This window comes from Clytia hemisphaerica, unplaced genomic scaffold, assembly GCF_902728285.1.
Source record: "Clytia hemisphaerica strain Z4C2 unplaced genomic scaffold, Clytia hemisphaerica genome assembly, whole genome shotgun sequence".
Classification (NCBI taxonomy): Eukaryota; Metazoa; Cnidaria; class Hydrozoa; order Leptothecata; family Clytiidae; genus Clytia; species Clytia hemisphaerica.
The window spans coordinates 27,732-43,925 of NW_027104412.1; the positions used below are offsets into that span (position 1 = coordinate 27,732).

Genomic DNA, 16,194 nt, shown 5'->3' on the forward strand with positions numbered 1-16,194 from the left:
TGCACTGCTCTATATATTCCCATGCGAGACAATCTCTATTCGACAAACTACAAGACTTAGGTATTATTGTCCTCCCACTAAACCCTTCTTATTTTTGTCGGTCTCTATTATACGGTGACGAAAGCTTGACTTTAATTTTGAATCAAACTATAATTCTTTCTGTCGTTGAATATATCCATGAATCTGGAAGGTTCAGTGGTGCGTTATTTTAGTCTACTACAACCATAGCTCTCTCCACGTCACACCTTGTTTTACTTTTTCCTTTCTTCATACATAGCCTTACCTCTGGCGATATAACTTAAGTTTCTAGCGGAGGGAGGGACTATATTAATGTTTTAGTTTTGTATTATATGTTCGTAATGTACCCTGTGTTTATGTTTCAATAAAGAAAAAAAAAATCCTTAGGTCCTAAGTCTAATACAAGAAAGCTTAAGCGGCGTAAAGACCCATCAGTGTTGGCAGTGTCACCATATTTTTCCGTTGCAGAGTCGCCATACAACTCAATTCACAGGAGTGAATTTTTTCAATGTATATACTTTAGTCACGTGAGCAATAAAAATTTAATTACATTGATTTTTTAGATAACTCTTACTACATAATTAAGAAAGGAAGATTTGACCATATAAGGGGTGGTTTCACACTGTTGCTTGAAACTTTTGGTAACAAAGGAGGGCACGATCCTATATTTTGTTTTCTATTTCATAAAATTGGCACGATCGCTTGAAAGTTTCAAGCAAACTTCAAGCAAAAACGATTAAGCTAACGAGTAATTCATTTCGCTTTGTAAACTCAAATTTATTTGCGAGAACCAACATTTATAAGGACAAGTTTGTTTCTTATGCGTGATTTAATAAAAAAAACTGTTAAATTGATTTGGTAAGATATTCATATTAACACAGGTCGTGTTCAGACCAAGGTTTAAAGCAATTAGGTCTATATGTTTCTTTTATATTCCTTTTGTATCTAACGGCACGCTCCTTAATTAAACCAAAGTTTAAAAAGGAATCACCCTCTGGTTAAAAAAAAAGTTTTTACGATTTCGTTACAGTTTTCTGAATAGACAAAATCAGAATTCGCAAGTGAAAAGCATGCTTCTTTTGTAAATGAAGAAAAAAGAACGTGAAATTTATGACTTAGAGACGCTCGGAGCATCTCTAGCAGTAATGGCTTCAACGAACACGAATTAGTGTTTTGCAGAGGGATTCCCTGAAATCTTTTTTGTTTCAAAGTATCTCAAGAGAGAAGATGACATGATTTCAAGTTAGGAAAGGAGATTCCTCGAGATCGCCAATCGATGATGACAAAAGAAAAGTGATTATAATTGAATTCCCATATCAACAAAGTTATACTTAAACCTTAAACTTAAACTTTCAGGACTGAACACGACCACAAAGTTTACTGTGATTAATATTTTGGTTTCACAAAAATATTTTCAACTCATCTCACGTTTTGTTGATGAAATCTGAACAGTCATTTTAATAGATGATATCGGCTTTCTGAATTCTCCCCGAATAATTAACCATGATGCATTGTTAGGGTTTGGGTTATCGTCCGTGAATTTTTTTGCCCAATGCATCATGGGTAATCGGGGAGAATTCGGTAAAGTCGATATCGTCTATTACTAACATGCTTTTAAACATTTGAAGTGGAACGAAACCTCCCCTAAGAAACATGTGCATTCCAGTAAGAAGCAGTAAAAATGCTTTTCTTTTCTCGACTTTCTTTGTTTTATTGACAAAACATTTTTATGATTATACACGTTAAGCCTATTAGCTTGAAATTTTCAGTGTGAAACCACCCAAGTTGAAGGCATTAATTATGTGTGGTTTTTTCTTACGCATGCGCACAAAAAAAGTTAGATAATCCGATTCGAGCCTGGACTCAATTGATAATTGCGCACATAGGCCCCGACAAAGTCAAATCTTTTCGATCAGTTGCGTTTTAAAGGCCCATTCCGCTGCGCGCTGTGCCAATTAGAACTCAGAGTTTAAACTCTACTCTTCCAAAATGGAAGCTATTCAAAGGTAATCTGCTTATTTTTAAATTAATCGTTATATCTTACTACATATCATCCTTTGCTTTACATATAAACCTTATATCTGTAAGTTATAACACAATTCCCTATAAAAATAAATTGTTGCTGCTGGTAAGACAAAGTAAGCTAGATACTTAAAACATAAGAAACTATTAAAATACGGAATCCATTAAAATAAGCAAACAGTTAAGCTGCTAAAATAAGCCAAAGATAGATCGGCAGACGATCTACAATCTCGGATGAAGGTTGTAGACTTTTCAAAAATGCATGAAAAATTTCAAGCTCTGAAAACCCATTTTTACCATGTTGTTTTTATTGGATTTGGAGAGTATGGGTGACTATTCCTATTCCAGATGCCTTCTCAGCTATTTTCTCTTCTCAAATCTCAAACAATAATAGACACATATTGCATAATTTATTGGATAGATCTTGCAGTGAACACGAGGGAAAAAAGACAAGCAGCGGAAATCTGAAATCTTAAACATCAATTCCAAATTTCTTGAATGAGTTGCTAGCTGTGGTGTATGAAATTGTAAGAAAACAAGGATAAACAAAAAGTTAAAAAAAAATAACTCTTATACTCTGTATAAAATAATGTGGTATTGCAACAAAACATCGATACCGTAGTTGGTATTGCAACAAAGCATTGATACCATAATTGAAATTGCATAACAAAATATTGATAGCATAGTTGGCATTGCAACAAAGCATTGATACCATAATTGATATTGCAACAAAGCATTGATACCATATTTGATATTGCAACAAAGCATTGATACCACAGTTTGTGTCATCGTCAAAACGTTATCGTTTATTAATTTTTGCGTAAAAAATCGTTTCCGTTGGTTTATTGCATTTATTAACCCTCGGTGATTATATTCAACTCGGCTTCGCCTCGTTGAATATTACATAACCTCGGGTTAATAAATCTCAATAACTAACTTTTACCTATTGAATATCTGCTATTGAAAATACATTTAACTTTGGAATAGTTTATTAAAAAAGGGCCAAAAAAAAATCCAAAACTAAAAACGTTGTACAAAACGTTTAAATTCTTTGCCGTTTGAAGTGAGCAATGGCCAATACCAGTAGATACCCCTTAAAACCCACAATAAAAAGTGGTACCCTCTATCTCATTGTTTAGTTGGAGTGTAAGGCTGAAACTTTTTGTGTTGAAAGTACGTTGTCTAATGATTGTCTTCCCTAGCAGTGATGTTTTGTAGAAAACAGTTTTCAGTTTTTCACGAGGAAGTGAAAAAGTGCAGTTTTAGCTATTTACCCCTTAAAACCTACAAAAATTCTTTTGACCTCAAATTTTGAACAGTGATTCACTGTAAAGTTACTAATGTTATGAATATACCATTAGTACCTAAATGATCTCAAAAATATGTGTTAAAATCAAAATACCCCTTAAAACCTACAAAAATAAGGCTAAAAACCACAAAGTCCGACCCTTGCTAACGGGATACTCAAGCTGATGGATACAAATTTGGTGTTGCTTCGTGATTCAATGGTTCAAAGACTTGCTAGAAATTCATTCCCACAACAATATTTTCATTTTTCAGGCTTTCATGCCCATAATGCAATTGTGTGTGGTTTTTTCGTCAAAAACGGCTACGAAAGGCCAAAACCTTCATTCGCTTCATTTTTGACCTATGGTTCTAATGTTTTTCTAAATCTCCATCAAATTTGTGACATTTTGGTATGCAACATAACCAGGTTTTGAGAAAGTCGATTTTCAGATTTTATTGATCATCACCATAAAAGTGCTTTAAAGTAGAATTTTAAGGGCCTGTCATTTTCGTTGGGGTCTATTCACGAAGATGAAAATGATTTTTTCATACCTACCATAAGTATAGGTATCTAAAAAGTATAGGTTTTATGACCTTAAATTCAATTGTGTAATTTCTAGGTCCAAAAAACCTGATTTTTTGAAGGGATTTTTGATAAAATTTTGAATAACTTCGAATTTTAAGATACTTTAGCATCTTTAAAATCCTTAAAATTTGGTATTTTATGAAAGAACATTTATAAGAGGTTGTAAAAAAGTGAAACATACCACATAAAATTAAATCTGGTAGTTATGAAAGCCAAAAATGCAACATTGTGGGTTTTAAGGGGTATGTGGTTTTAAGGGGTATCCACTGGTAGTATGCAGACGGCCATAAAGGTACAAAAAGAATGCTTTTTCCTTGGCAGTTTCTTAAATGAGACAGAGATAGTTCTTCCAATCATGTGTACAGGTGGGCAAAGCCAATTAATTTCATTGTTTCCCCAGTGATAAGAAAAAGCGTTAACTCCGGATGATCCTGGACAAAATTCTCTTGAATTAAATCGCTTAAATTTTGCATTGAGGTCATCTGCAAACCTATCCACTGTAATAACTCCGAATTGACTCAGTATATAGTTTAAAACTTTCCATGCCTATAGACCAAGTGTCTGTATCAATGGATTTCGAGATCTTATCTAAAACACAGTTTTCGTCCTTAGGGATCCAAGTAGGAAAAATAGTTGTATTATTTATGACAGAAAAGTTGAATATCTCGATCGCTAAGTTTTGAAGATGTTGGTTTGTGCTACCAGATTTGATGACTTTGCAAGAATTTTCATTGTCTGTGAACCATTCTATAGTTTCATTTTTAACAAATTCTGAAAGAGACTCTAAAACATTTTTAATAGCGACCAATTCTCGAAAGGTGGAACTAGTTTTACTTTCTAATTTGTTGAAGCTTTCTTATGCGATAATTTTTCCCAATTTTTCAACTGTGTATCCTCCATACCCGGTTTCACTGGCGTCAGAAAAAACGATTTTTGTGATTTCGGGCTTTGTTTTGATACGGAATGATTTCCTTTTTGATAAATTATTTTTCCAAAAGTTTAGTTCATGCTCAACGGCATAAGGTAGAAGATGAATTTTATCCCAAGTATTATTAGACTCAACAAACTTATACATTTGTTTCGTGAATAGATAAGCAGGTGGACCAATAGCAACAGACATGGATATAATGTGACCTGCTATTTTTGAAAATTTTCTGTAAGATGAACAGCCTTCTTGCAACGCAAGGATGATATCGGAATTGAGACGCCCTAACTTTTCTTCAGGAACTGTAAATGACATTTCTGTTGTGTCTATAATAAATCCTAGCCACGATTTTCTTTGTTCTGGCTTGAGACTGGATTTCTGAAAATTAATATTAGACCTGCGGCCCACAAATCACGAAGGATAATGCTTCGGTTGGAAATAGCTTTGTCAAAATTTTTCTCACCTGCTAATTACCGTAATCTAAGTACATAACACAATTGATCCCAAGACGGCGCCATCTCTTTTCTAGCTGATGCATGAGCTTTGTAAAAATCCAGCAGGCAATATTTAACCCGATAGGGAGGACACAAAAAACGAAATATTTTGGCTATGCACCCCCCTACAATAATTTTTTCAAAAATGGTTATTTACAAAGTTTTTCTTTTTTAAATTGTCATAATTGTCTTTATGTGCATGTTTTGAGTGTATTTTTAAGCAATCTATAGCTCAAATTTTCAAAAGTTCCCCCCTCAGGCCAAACCATGGTTGGCCCTCGCGGTGTCACTAAACTTCAGCACCCCCAATATGAAAATGCTTCCTACGGCACTGCAATATTTTCCAGAAAATTAACGAACACGTAGGTCTACGAAAAGAATTGTCCATTATGAAATAAAATTAATTCCCAGTTCGGCTTTTCGATGTTGAAGTAGATGATCTTTTTTATGATGAAGACAATAATGAAGAGCTACACTTAGTGGAAGGAATGTCAGGATTTTGTTTTTGAACAAAAGGGCAAAAAGTTGACAAATGACCGATACGTTTACAGTTGTAACAAGTTATTTCATCCATCCTTCTGTATTTACTGTCTTTTGTGTTGTTTTCTTGTTTCGTTTTGGCCTTTATCTGCTCAGCAGTTTTACCAGCGTCCTTTAAATGCTTTTCCTGAATGTCTCCAGACGAAAACCAAAATATTCCTTTTATAAGGTTTAAGCATAGAGGTATAAAGAAAGACAGGAGATGAATTTGTCGGTAATTGGTTGTTAAAGTTTTTGGACCTACCTCCGGGTGCCCCGGTGGAGGTCCTATAAATTAACCCATGTCCGTTCGTCCGTTCGTTCGTTCGTTTGTCCGTCTGTTACCAGCTTTTCTCAGGATTGGCTCATTAGTTTTTTTTGATTTTTTGCACAATGATGCAAAATGGCAATGCTCAAAATGTGACGGAGCCTGATTTTCGAAAAAAATTCATTTCCGGCCGAAAATACCGGAAATATTCCGGAAAAACCGGTTTTTTGGCATTTTCTCAAGATTTCATCATTAGTTTTTTCTGATTTTTTGCAAAAAGATGCGTATTAGCAATGCCCAAAACTTGGCCGAGTCTGATTTTTGAGAAAAAATCTTTTCCGGTTGAAAATGCCGGAAATATGCCGGAAATGGCCATTTTTGCAGATTTTCATCGGACTTTTTCCTTATATTTCGTTGTTTTGTCAACTTAGCCAATTTCCAAGGAGTCAATTTCTCCGTATTTCAATTATCAAATTAATTCATCAATCAATTTTTGTCAATTTTTCCAAACTTGTGCAAACTTAAGTCCTATATTTGGATTTTGTCAAATTTTCAATTCATAAAATTTAGAAATATTCAATTTTTGTTTCCGTTTGAACAGTCGTTACAAACAAAGCCTGACCGCATTCATTCCAATCAACCCCAAATCCCTACATTCAAACAGAATCGCCTCGAAATCAAACAGCTGCCAATTACATCTGCTGCCCAATCGTCTTCATCGCCACGCCCACTCAACAATTTGCCGCTGTGTATGCTACTTCGGAGCAAAAAGAAGTACCAACTACGGATAGGACCTCGAAAGCCCAATCCGAAAATGGCAAACAAAGCAAACGATCAAGTGATACCAAATCAAGACGAAACTATTCCATCAGAACTCCATCGTGATGTACCAAAATCAGACACTCCAAAGGGAGCTATACCCAAGCTACCAAAAATAGACACCTCACAGATCGCTATCGCTAAGCTGGTAAAATTCGCAGAGCCAGGATTGAAACTCATCCAAGAAGATATTGAAGATTTCATAGACGAGAATCCCATCATTGATTTGGTCGACATTGACGGAATAACTGATTCCCTGAACGCCATTGGAACACTCAAAGCAACATATAAACGATTGGATACCGAGCTTCAATTTGATGAAGATCAAAGCTACCAAACCACCTTGCAAACCATCAAAGCATACACCAAAGAAGGTCTCACCAAGAAACGTACCTTAAAAAGTGCTATCACTCAAACAAACCAATCGGCACAACTCAAATCTATCGAATTTGCCACCAAAAGTATTCATCAGAAACTCAAACTCGTCGAAAGCAAGACATCCTTTGTTCCATCTCAATCACCAGATGCTGAACTCAAAAACGCACAAAAAGGAACAAGTGACATCTACAAATCACTTGAATGCATAATCTAAAGATCTTCAACCACTCATCAAAGAAGCCTTTGGTACCACCAAACAATCCGAAGTTTTTTGCCTTCAAACACGGTATGAAGCTTTACTCACCAATCTTCGCATACTCATCTCACTTATCGACAAAGAAGTCTCATCTCGTGAACTTGAGAAAAATTCAAGGACTCCATCCTCAAAATCAAGCTTCCAAAGTTCAGTGGATTCGAATCAACTATGGACATCTACACCTTTCAAACCGAGTTTGAAAAGATTCACCTTCGTGATACACCAAAAATCTTCCTACCAGACCAACTTCGAAATAACTACCTGGACCAGCCAGCACTGTCAATTGTCAAAGCTGACACCGATATTGATGAGATGTGGAAACGCTTCAAGTCGTCCTATGGCAACACAAAGATACTACTCGACAACAAACTTTCAGAGCTCTCCAAACTTGACATCCTCTCCAAAATCAAATCACCATCCAAAGCTGCAGAAGTCATCAGCAAAATTATCAGCACCATGAAGGATCTAATGCTACTCAGCAAAAGGCATAAGATCGAACAAAAGTTGTACAATGGAGATGGACTGCAACGTATCTACCTTCTCATGGGCACAAGCATGACAACAAGATGGCCCCAATCAACGTGTGAGGACGAACTTGAAGAGAATGATCTATAGTACCAACTCGTCAACTCCCTTGAGATCGAACGCAAAATCCAAGAGCAAAAACAACTCATCTACAAGCAAGAACCACAGAAACCTGAACAGAAACCACACAAACGAGATTCACCTTCCTATCATTCTGACGTCAAAGACGAACTGGTATGTCATATCTGTGGTGATCGCAATCATGTCGCAACCAATGGTCCAAGCAATACCAAAATTGTACAATATTTTGCATGCCCGAAATTCGTCGAGATGTCACCACTGGAAAGATTCCAAAACTACGATCAAAGGGTCTATGCTACCAATGTTTATATCCAGGTGCACAACGCAAATCCGGCAAACATCAAGATGGTCAATGCCAACGAGCCTTCATCTGCAAGCATCCGTATCACGACCCATTCACAGCCAAAATGCACGTCCTCATATGCGATTCCCACAAAGATGACCAACAAAATCTTGATCTGCTCGAACATTACAAATCAAGATGAAACAACATTTACCCTAGGCGATCTGGTAAGAGCAACTTTTATTTTTCATTCAATTCTTTCCTAAGTTTGATTTGTCAACTTAGCCAAATTTTCAAGGAATAAATTCCCCGTATTTCAATTTTTCTAAATAATTTTCAATTTTTTCCTTAGTTTGATTTGTCAACTTAGCCAATTTCCAAGGAGTCAATTTCTCCGTATTTCAATTATCAAATTAATTTATCAATCAATTTTTGTCAATTTTTCCAAACTTGTGCAAACTTAAGTCCTATATTTGGATTTCGTCAAATTTTCGATTCTTAAAATTTAGAAATATTCAATTTCTGTTTCAGTTTGAACAGTCGTTACAAACAAAGCCTGACCGCATTCATTCCAATCAAGCCCAAATCCCTACAATATTTAACGCGAGCGAAGCGAGAAAGATGACTACCTGCAGAGCCCTTTCAAACGACACTGGTACAGTAAACGATGCTCTTTCTGATAACTTTTGACTTAAGCAAAAATTATGTCACTGGGGGGGGGACAGTACACGATCCAAATTTGTTTAAAAGATAAGACACCCGGGGAAGGTTAGAGTTAAACGTTGTAGAGATTTCTTTTTTTATTTGATCGCTTTTTTAAGCCAGCTTCAATATCCAAAGGACTTTGAGTGCGTTCAGCTACTGCTTAACCGGCGTGCGACGCCGGGTACCGGCTAGTATTTCCATATTTACAAAACTATATGGAAACATCATATTCACAAGATATTCTCAGGATTGGAAATCTCTTATTTCGCCCAGTGTCAGTCATTGGAAGTCACGAGGACTGCTAGCAAGCCCGTAGGTGTCTTCTGCCAAATAACCACTTGTGATTCATTTGGGGGAATTTCCCTGGTGTCCAAAAAGCTTTTCTTGGCACTATTGAGGAATTTCCGAAAAGTCTACAGACCTTTTGTCCATGATTGTAATACTGTCAATAAGACAAGAGAGACAAGAGCTCTCTGGCGTTACTGTGTCGAACAACTAAGTCTTCCCTGCTGACTGGGCAGAAAAAGGTCCATCCTTTAGCAAGTATTTGGAAAGCAAAATTAATTTATAGGATGTTTTAAGTTTTAACGTTGTCAATCTTTAGAAGTGTATATAATATCATAAAAAATAAGTTTAAGTGTAATGAAGATAATGGAGAAGTATTCCATGTAAACTGTCGTAAATGCATTTTACTTCACACCCTTTCTCTGCTTGTACAGATAAACCTTATATCTGTAAACTATAACACAATTCCCTATAAACAATATAGTTCCTGCTGGTAAAATAAAATAACCTGGATATTTAAAGCATAAGAAACTCGTGGATAAAGCAAACATCCGAGCCAAAGAACCGACAGACGATCTAATACTGTCAATCAGGCAAGAGTTCTCTGGCGTTACTGTGTTGAACAATAAGATCTTCCCTGCTGACTGGGCATTGAAATAGGTCCATCCTTTAGCAAGGATTAGAAACGCTAAAAAGAGTAATTGGAGTGTGTAACTCTTAAGATTGTCAATTCTTGGTAATGGGATGATAGCAAGCATAACCAAGGTTAGATTTAACGATGATAGGTAGAAGAAGTAATTCCTTCTGAGTCCTTTGAAGACACCAAATTTTATCAGTATTGTTATCACAAGAAAATAAGTGCAGGCACCAGCTATGGTGAGCCATGAAATCCAACTGACTGGCCAATGGAATAATGTTGCTGCGTTCATTACGATTAAGGAGGTTGATGCATTAGTACAATATCTTATAATGATATAACACGTACATAACGAAATGATATCGATTTGCAAAAGCTCTCTCCATTCCATAAGTTTTCGTGCTTCTTTTGGCACGGAAGCATGCTTGCTACTTTTGCCATTTTCACCAGTAGTTAAACGGTCCTTTCCGCTGTTTATTTTTTTAGATCTTTTCTCTAATGCTTGTTCATCATGGGAAGATTTTGACATAGTGTTGAATTTCTCTCTCATACGATCCAGGTCTTTTGATAGATCAGTGAGTTGGAACCATAATATGATGAACAAAAGGGCTAACATGACTACAAGGAATACGTGTAATGCATTGTATTTATTGATCATCCATCCACCTGCAAAAATTGAACTTCAAAATATTAAAGGGACATAACAGTACTTGCAAAATTTGTAAACAAACTGTATGCAGCGGGATACAAAATCAAAACACATGTCACATGTCAAAATAAAAAATCAAACCAAATATGGCTAATTTTGATTGTTCAATTGTTTTACAAGTTTGTTTTGGACACGTGATTTTAATTGTTCTCTTTAATGACATGTGGTTCGCGCAATGTTTACATTTTACTACTTTAATGTCCCTTTCAACGTCTAAAATGGGATATAAGGTATTATCATTCTATTGACCCGAATATGAATGAGCTTGAAGGCAACGGGATGAAAAAGGTCGTGATCAAGAAAGGATAGTTGTAGTTCGAAAATAAATCTAATTGAAGTACGAAAAATTTTATTTTTGGGATTGAAGTACTGTATAACTTTCAAATAGTCTTACAACTGTAAATCCACGTGGGTCCACGTCGTACTAATGTTGATCGCCAACAGTCGTCGCGACGATGATCCAGCTAAAGCTACAATTACAATTAAGTACAGAAAAATGGTTCTGTTTATTATCTATCTTCATTAGTATCAAATACTTACCAATTTTCAAATTCACCCACGAGAAAAAGACTGGTGCACCAGGTCCAGTAGCCATACCAACGGCGAAGAAGAGTTCATACCAACTCAAAACTTGGATCAACTCGTCTTCTTTATGATAACATTTTTTGAATTCGCCTGATGGAAATAAAAAGGACAGAATAAATATGTCCGAACTCATTGTACCGTTAGTTTGTGTATAATGCCGACATAACTTGTCAAATTCCTTATAAGCGACTATCTGGTCTGCAAAATAGTTAGAATGATTTTTAAACAGATTACTCAAAGTTTTATTTACAAACATTTAAAAAGACCAGAGATCTGCTATAATGGAATTAGACAAGGTATTTCGGCATTACACGAAGTTACAGTATCAGAACCATCGTAAGTCTGTTAGATTATTCTACTCAGAACATCTTTCCAACGGTGTATAAGTTAATGCTGAGAAATTTAAAAAAAAGGTGTCTCCACATACGTTTGAGACAGAAATTAATTGTCTTACCACATAAAGTAACTTGGAACGCCTCATTGAAGCCACATAAAAATCGTCCAATCACGATAAACGAAATGTGAACGGGTAAGGAATATAACAAATTCCCAACGATGGTAGCACATAAAATCGATAAACAGGATAATTTTAGATTCCTTGTTCTGTCCATATAACGTCCAATCAATAACCCACTAAAAAGTTGACCTAAAGCATTAAACGCTTCAGCTACACTGAAATTTAGCCTTACTTCGTCTGGAGTCATTTTAAAACTTTCTTCCAAATAATATAACATTGAAATTTGGACAGCATTGATTTCCAAACCACCAAGAAAAATGAGAAGATAAGAAATGTAGGTTGTTTTCTTGAGTAGCTTTGTCCATTTTTTGTATTCTTCACTTTTCTCTAAAGTGGTTGTCCCTGTCATGTCACCTTATCACCTTTTTCAAAATAATTGCTCGCCTTTGAAGAAACTGAAAACCAAAATTATATCCCTTGATATTATCCAAGTTTGAAAGAGAGTGGGATTTGGTAGGTAACACACACTGAACGACACTACTGTTCCCTACTTACAGTCAAACAAACTGTTATTATTATTATTATTATTATTAATTTATTTGTCAACACAGGTCAGGTTCTATATACAAAACTATATATACAAGCTATATACAATTCTATATATATTGGCAGTAAAAACTGATGTGGACCTGCAGGCTAAGAAACAAAAAAGTAAAACCGCTGCAAAGGCGAAATGTGTTTTATGCAAAATAAGACTAAGGCTAGGTTAATTAAAGTGTGTCTGAGAAATTGATGAAGAGGATTTAGAATATGTAAATCTTATGTGTTGCAAAAAATAATTTAAAATATGTATATGTTATGTTTTTATAAATATATAAAATATAAAAATAATAAATATGTTTTCGGTTATGATATATATGATATAACTTTAGTAGTAAATGAAGTCTTCGTGAAGAAGAGCTCTTCCTGTCATTTTAAAATTAACTTTTTCAAGGCAGTCTGATTTTTTCAGATCCTTCTTGAAGGATAACTAATTTTATCTCGTGGCAACGGAGATTGCATATGAAAATACGTATCATCCTCTTTTATACAATTTCCTTAATTCGTTTCTAAGACATCACAACACGAGCTCTGCAAATTGAATGTTAATGATAACATCTCTTGAATGATAATGATTTCCTTAGCTGCACACTTTGCTAGTGATCAAGGAGAACAGGCTGACTTAGAGTAATCAAAGCAATGCCTTACTTGAAGATTGACGAATTATGTATCAACGCTTTTGAATTTTTCTTTAAAATTCAAATTTCACAAGCTAAGCTTGCACTCTTTTTTTTTGTCATTTCAGACTTTAAACGAAATTGTAATAATGATCAAAAAAGTAAAGAAACCTATTACAGCACAATCTCCCATGACTTCAAATTAATTTAGCTGCAATTATCTTAATTATGAATTTCATATACTACATTGAAGGTCGTTAAATGCCTTAATGATATGAACATTTTTAAGAAATGTTTGATACTTCTATATCGTGACCACTACAGGGTGTCCCGAAGAAAAGTATCGAGTCACCACTTCTATACAGGGTGTTCGGAAAAAAAGTATTGAGTTCGAACATGATTCTGTGTAGAAGGTTGTTTAACAAAATGTAACATTGCGTGTGTTTAACAGAATGTAAGAAAAAATATTCCAACAGTCATTATGATTAAAAAGAGTTAACTTTCTTTACAATTTTCATGACGTTAAAGTTATTGAAAATTGTTTTTGTAAAAGTTATTCATAAAAGATGTCTCATGACAATTAATATGACACAGAGAAATTTAGTGAAACACACACAAGAACTTTCTTTCTATAGAAGTGGTACGACTCGATACTTTTTTTCTGGACACCCTGTACAGGGTGTCCCTAATTAAAGTATCGAGTCGAAACACAACTATGAGTAGAAAGTTTTATGTGTGTGTTCACAAAATTGTATTTTAAGCTCTCCCTCATTTTTCTTTGTCATTACGATTAATTTATACGTTGTAACTACCTTTTGTAATAAGCCTGTGTGATGGAGAACGTTCTTATATTTTAGCTATAACACACACAAACTTTTCTACTCAATCGCATGTTCAAACTCGATACTTTAATTAGGGACACCCTGTAGAAAGAAAGTTCTTGGTCTCGTTCACACTACAGACCTTCCTTAATAAAAATGCAGTTAGGAGAATCTTTTGCTGACTACAATACAGAACGTGCATTTAACAAAGAGTCGAACGCGTAGTATTGTAATTTTTAATCGATCTTCCTTAATTAAGAGTCGTAACCCGGGGGGGGGGGGTACTACCCTTGTCGACCGACGGGGGTGCTCCGCTGACGTTCGAAAAATGGACCCTACGTGGGACTCGAAATTTGCGAAAAAAGTGACCCTGAATGGGACTGAAATTCCAAAATTTTCTACTTTTTCTCCAAATTTTCCAAAAATAGGCACCCTACGGGGGACTGATTTTTCTATTTTGGTGTTTTTGCGACCCTACCTGGGACTCGTGGAGGTCAAAAAAGGTACCCTGACCAGCGGAGCATCCCCGTAACCCATCTTGCCCTAGTACCCCCCCCCCCCCCCGGGAGTCGTAAGCTCTATTGTCTTAAGGGTAGGGTAGAGGCTTCCCTTAAAACATAAAACAAAAGATTTTATTAAGGAAGCATAAACAAAGAATGCGTGCAGTGAAAAATAAGTTTTACGATTTCAAAAACGAATGAACTGAGGAAAAAATTAGAAATAGTGCAAACGGTGATGTTGATGTGTAAGATGAATGCAGTTAATGAGTAAAACCATTAGAACAAATATGTTTGCGGATTTCAAGTGATGTATGGATACCAATATCAACCAATCACAGGTGAAATCGAAACTCTCAATAAAAAATCAACCAATGAGAAGCCTTAAGCAAAATCAATTAACATGTTATAATAGATCTCGTTAACCTACAAAGAACTGTAATAAACCAGTGTATTCATCCATCATAAATCTCTTTGTTTAACTTTGATAGATTTAATTAGGTAAACTTTCCAGTGTGAACGCGCCCCTTGTGTGTGTTTCACTAAATTTGCAATGTTTATCAAAGTTTCTCTCTGTGTTATATTAATTGACACAAGACAATCTTTTACTAATAACTTTTACAAAAAACAATTCTCAATAACTTTAACGTCATGAAAATTGTAAAGAAAGTTAATTCTTTTTAATCATAGTGGTGGAACGAGGAACTACAGAACGCTCACAAGAATCTGAAGTGTATGTTCAACATCTGGAGAGAGAACGGCTTTCCAAAATCAAACTTAGATGTGAGTTACAATAGATATTTATTTGCTCGCAAAATCTTTCGCAAACTGGTTAAACGTTCCAAACATCAAGAGACAATCAATCACTACATCAAAGTCGATAAACTAAAGAAAATCAAACCCTCCTCATACTGGAAACAGATCAACTTCCTAAAAAAAGGACCTCGCAAGCTGTACACGATTAACAACAAGACTAATGAATCAGACATTACAACAGACTTCCATGACCATTTCGACACTCTCTTGGACACCCCAAGGGTTACAGGTATCGATAACTCAGAGACTAACATCAAATTAAAAGAACTCCTCACGTCACTCCAAGAATCTTTTCAAGATGAGTCGTTCTACATCACGAAAACAGAAGTGTCGAACGCACTGAAGCATCTCAATGGGGGGAAATCTCGTGACCCCTTTCAGATTACAGCTGAACACTACCTCTATGCCCAGAGTGAGTCTTTTATCAATTACCTAACTAAACTTTTAAACAACATTTTGACTTCCAAGGACATCCCTGACATCCTAAGTACATCAATCATCATCCCATTGCTGAAATCTCAAAAGAAACTACTCAATGACGCAAATAGTTATAGAGGTATTAGCATTCTACCGATCATCACCAAGCTGTTAGAACTTGTCATCCTTGAGAGATGCCCTACCTTACGCAATCACATCGAATCCCAATTTGGTTTCACCAGCGGTGCATCAACACTTCATGCTGAACTCGTTATACAAGACACCATCCGGTACTTCAACAGACAGAACTCGCCTGTATACGTATGTAGCCTCGACGGGGAAAAAGCCTTCGACTCTTGTAATTGGCTCACTTTATTCAATAAACTCTGTCAGAAAGATATTCCAAGTCAAATTGTATCATTTCTCATCCAACTTTACCTCAAGGGTACAGCATCAGTTCGTTACGGTTCAACAACCTCAGACTACTTTTCGCTAACTCAAGGAGTCCGTCAAGGAGCAATTCTTTCACCCTACTTCTACAATATCTATACTGAAGACCTAATATCGAGTGTCAAAGCCCTTAACAT

At 35.6% G+C, this 16,194-nt stretch overlaps 1 protein-coding gene across 1 annotated transcript; it reads right to left on the minus strand.

The window, feature by feature from the left end:
• Nucleotides 1-9,048: 9,048 nt before the first annotated feature.
• LOC136820248 (uncharacterized) lies at nt 9,049-13,169 on the minus strand. The gene is made up of 3 exons (XM_067076443.1): nt 11,837-13,169; nt 11,338-11,472; nt 9,049-10,754 (listed from the first exon to the last, which is right to left on the minus strand). Exons 1-3 carry the CDS (start codon nt 12,246-12,248, stop codon nt 9,856-9,858), a joined length of 1,446 nt encoding a protein of 481 aa, XP_066932544.1. The 5' UTR covers nt 12,249-13,169; the 3' UTR covers nt 9,049-9,855.
• Between the last annotated feature and the right edge of the window lie 3,025 nt (nt 13,170-16,194).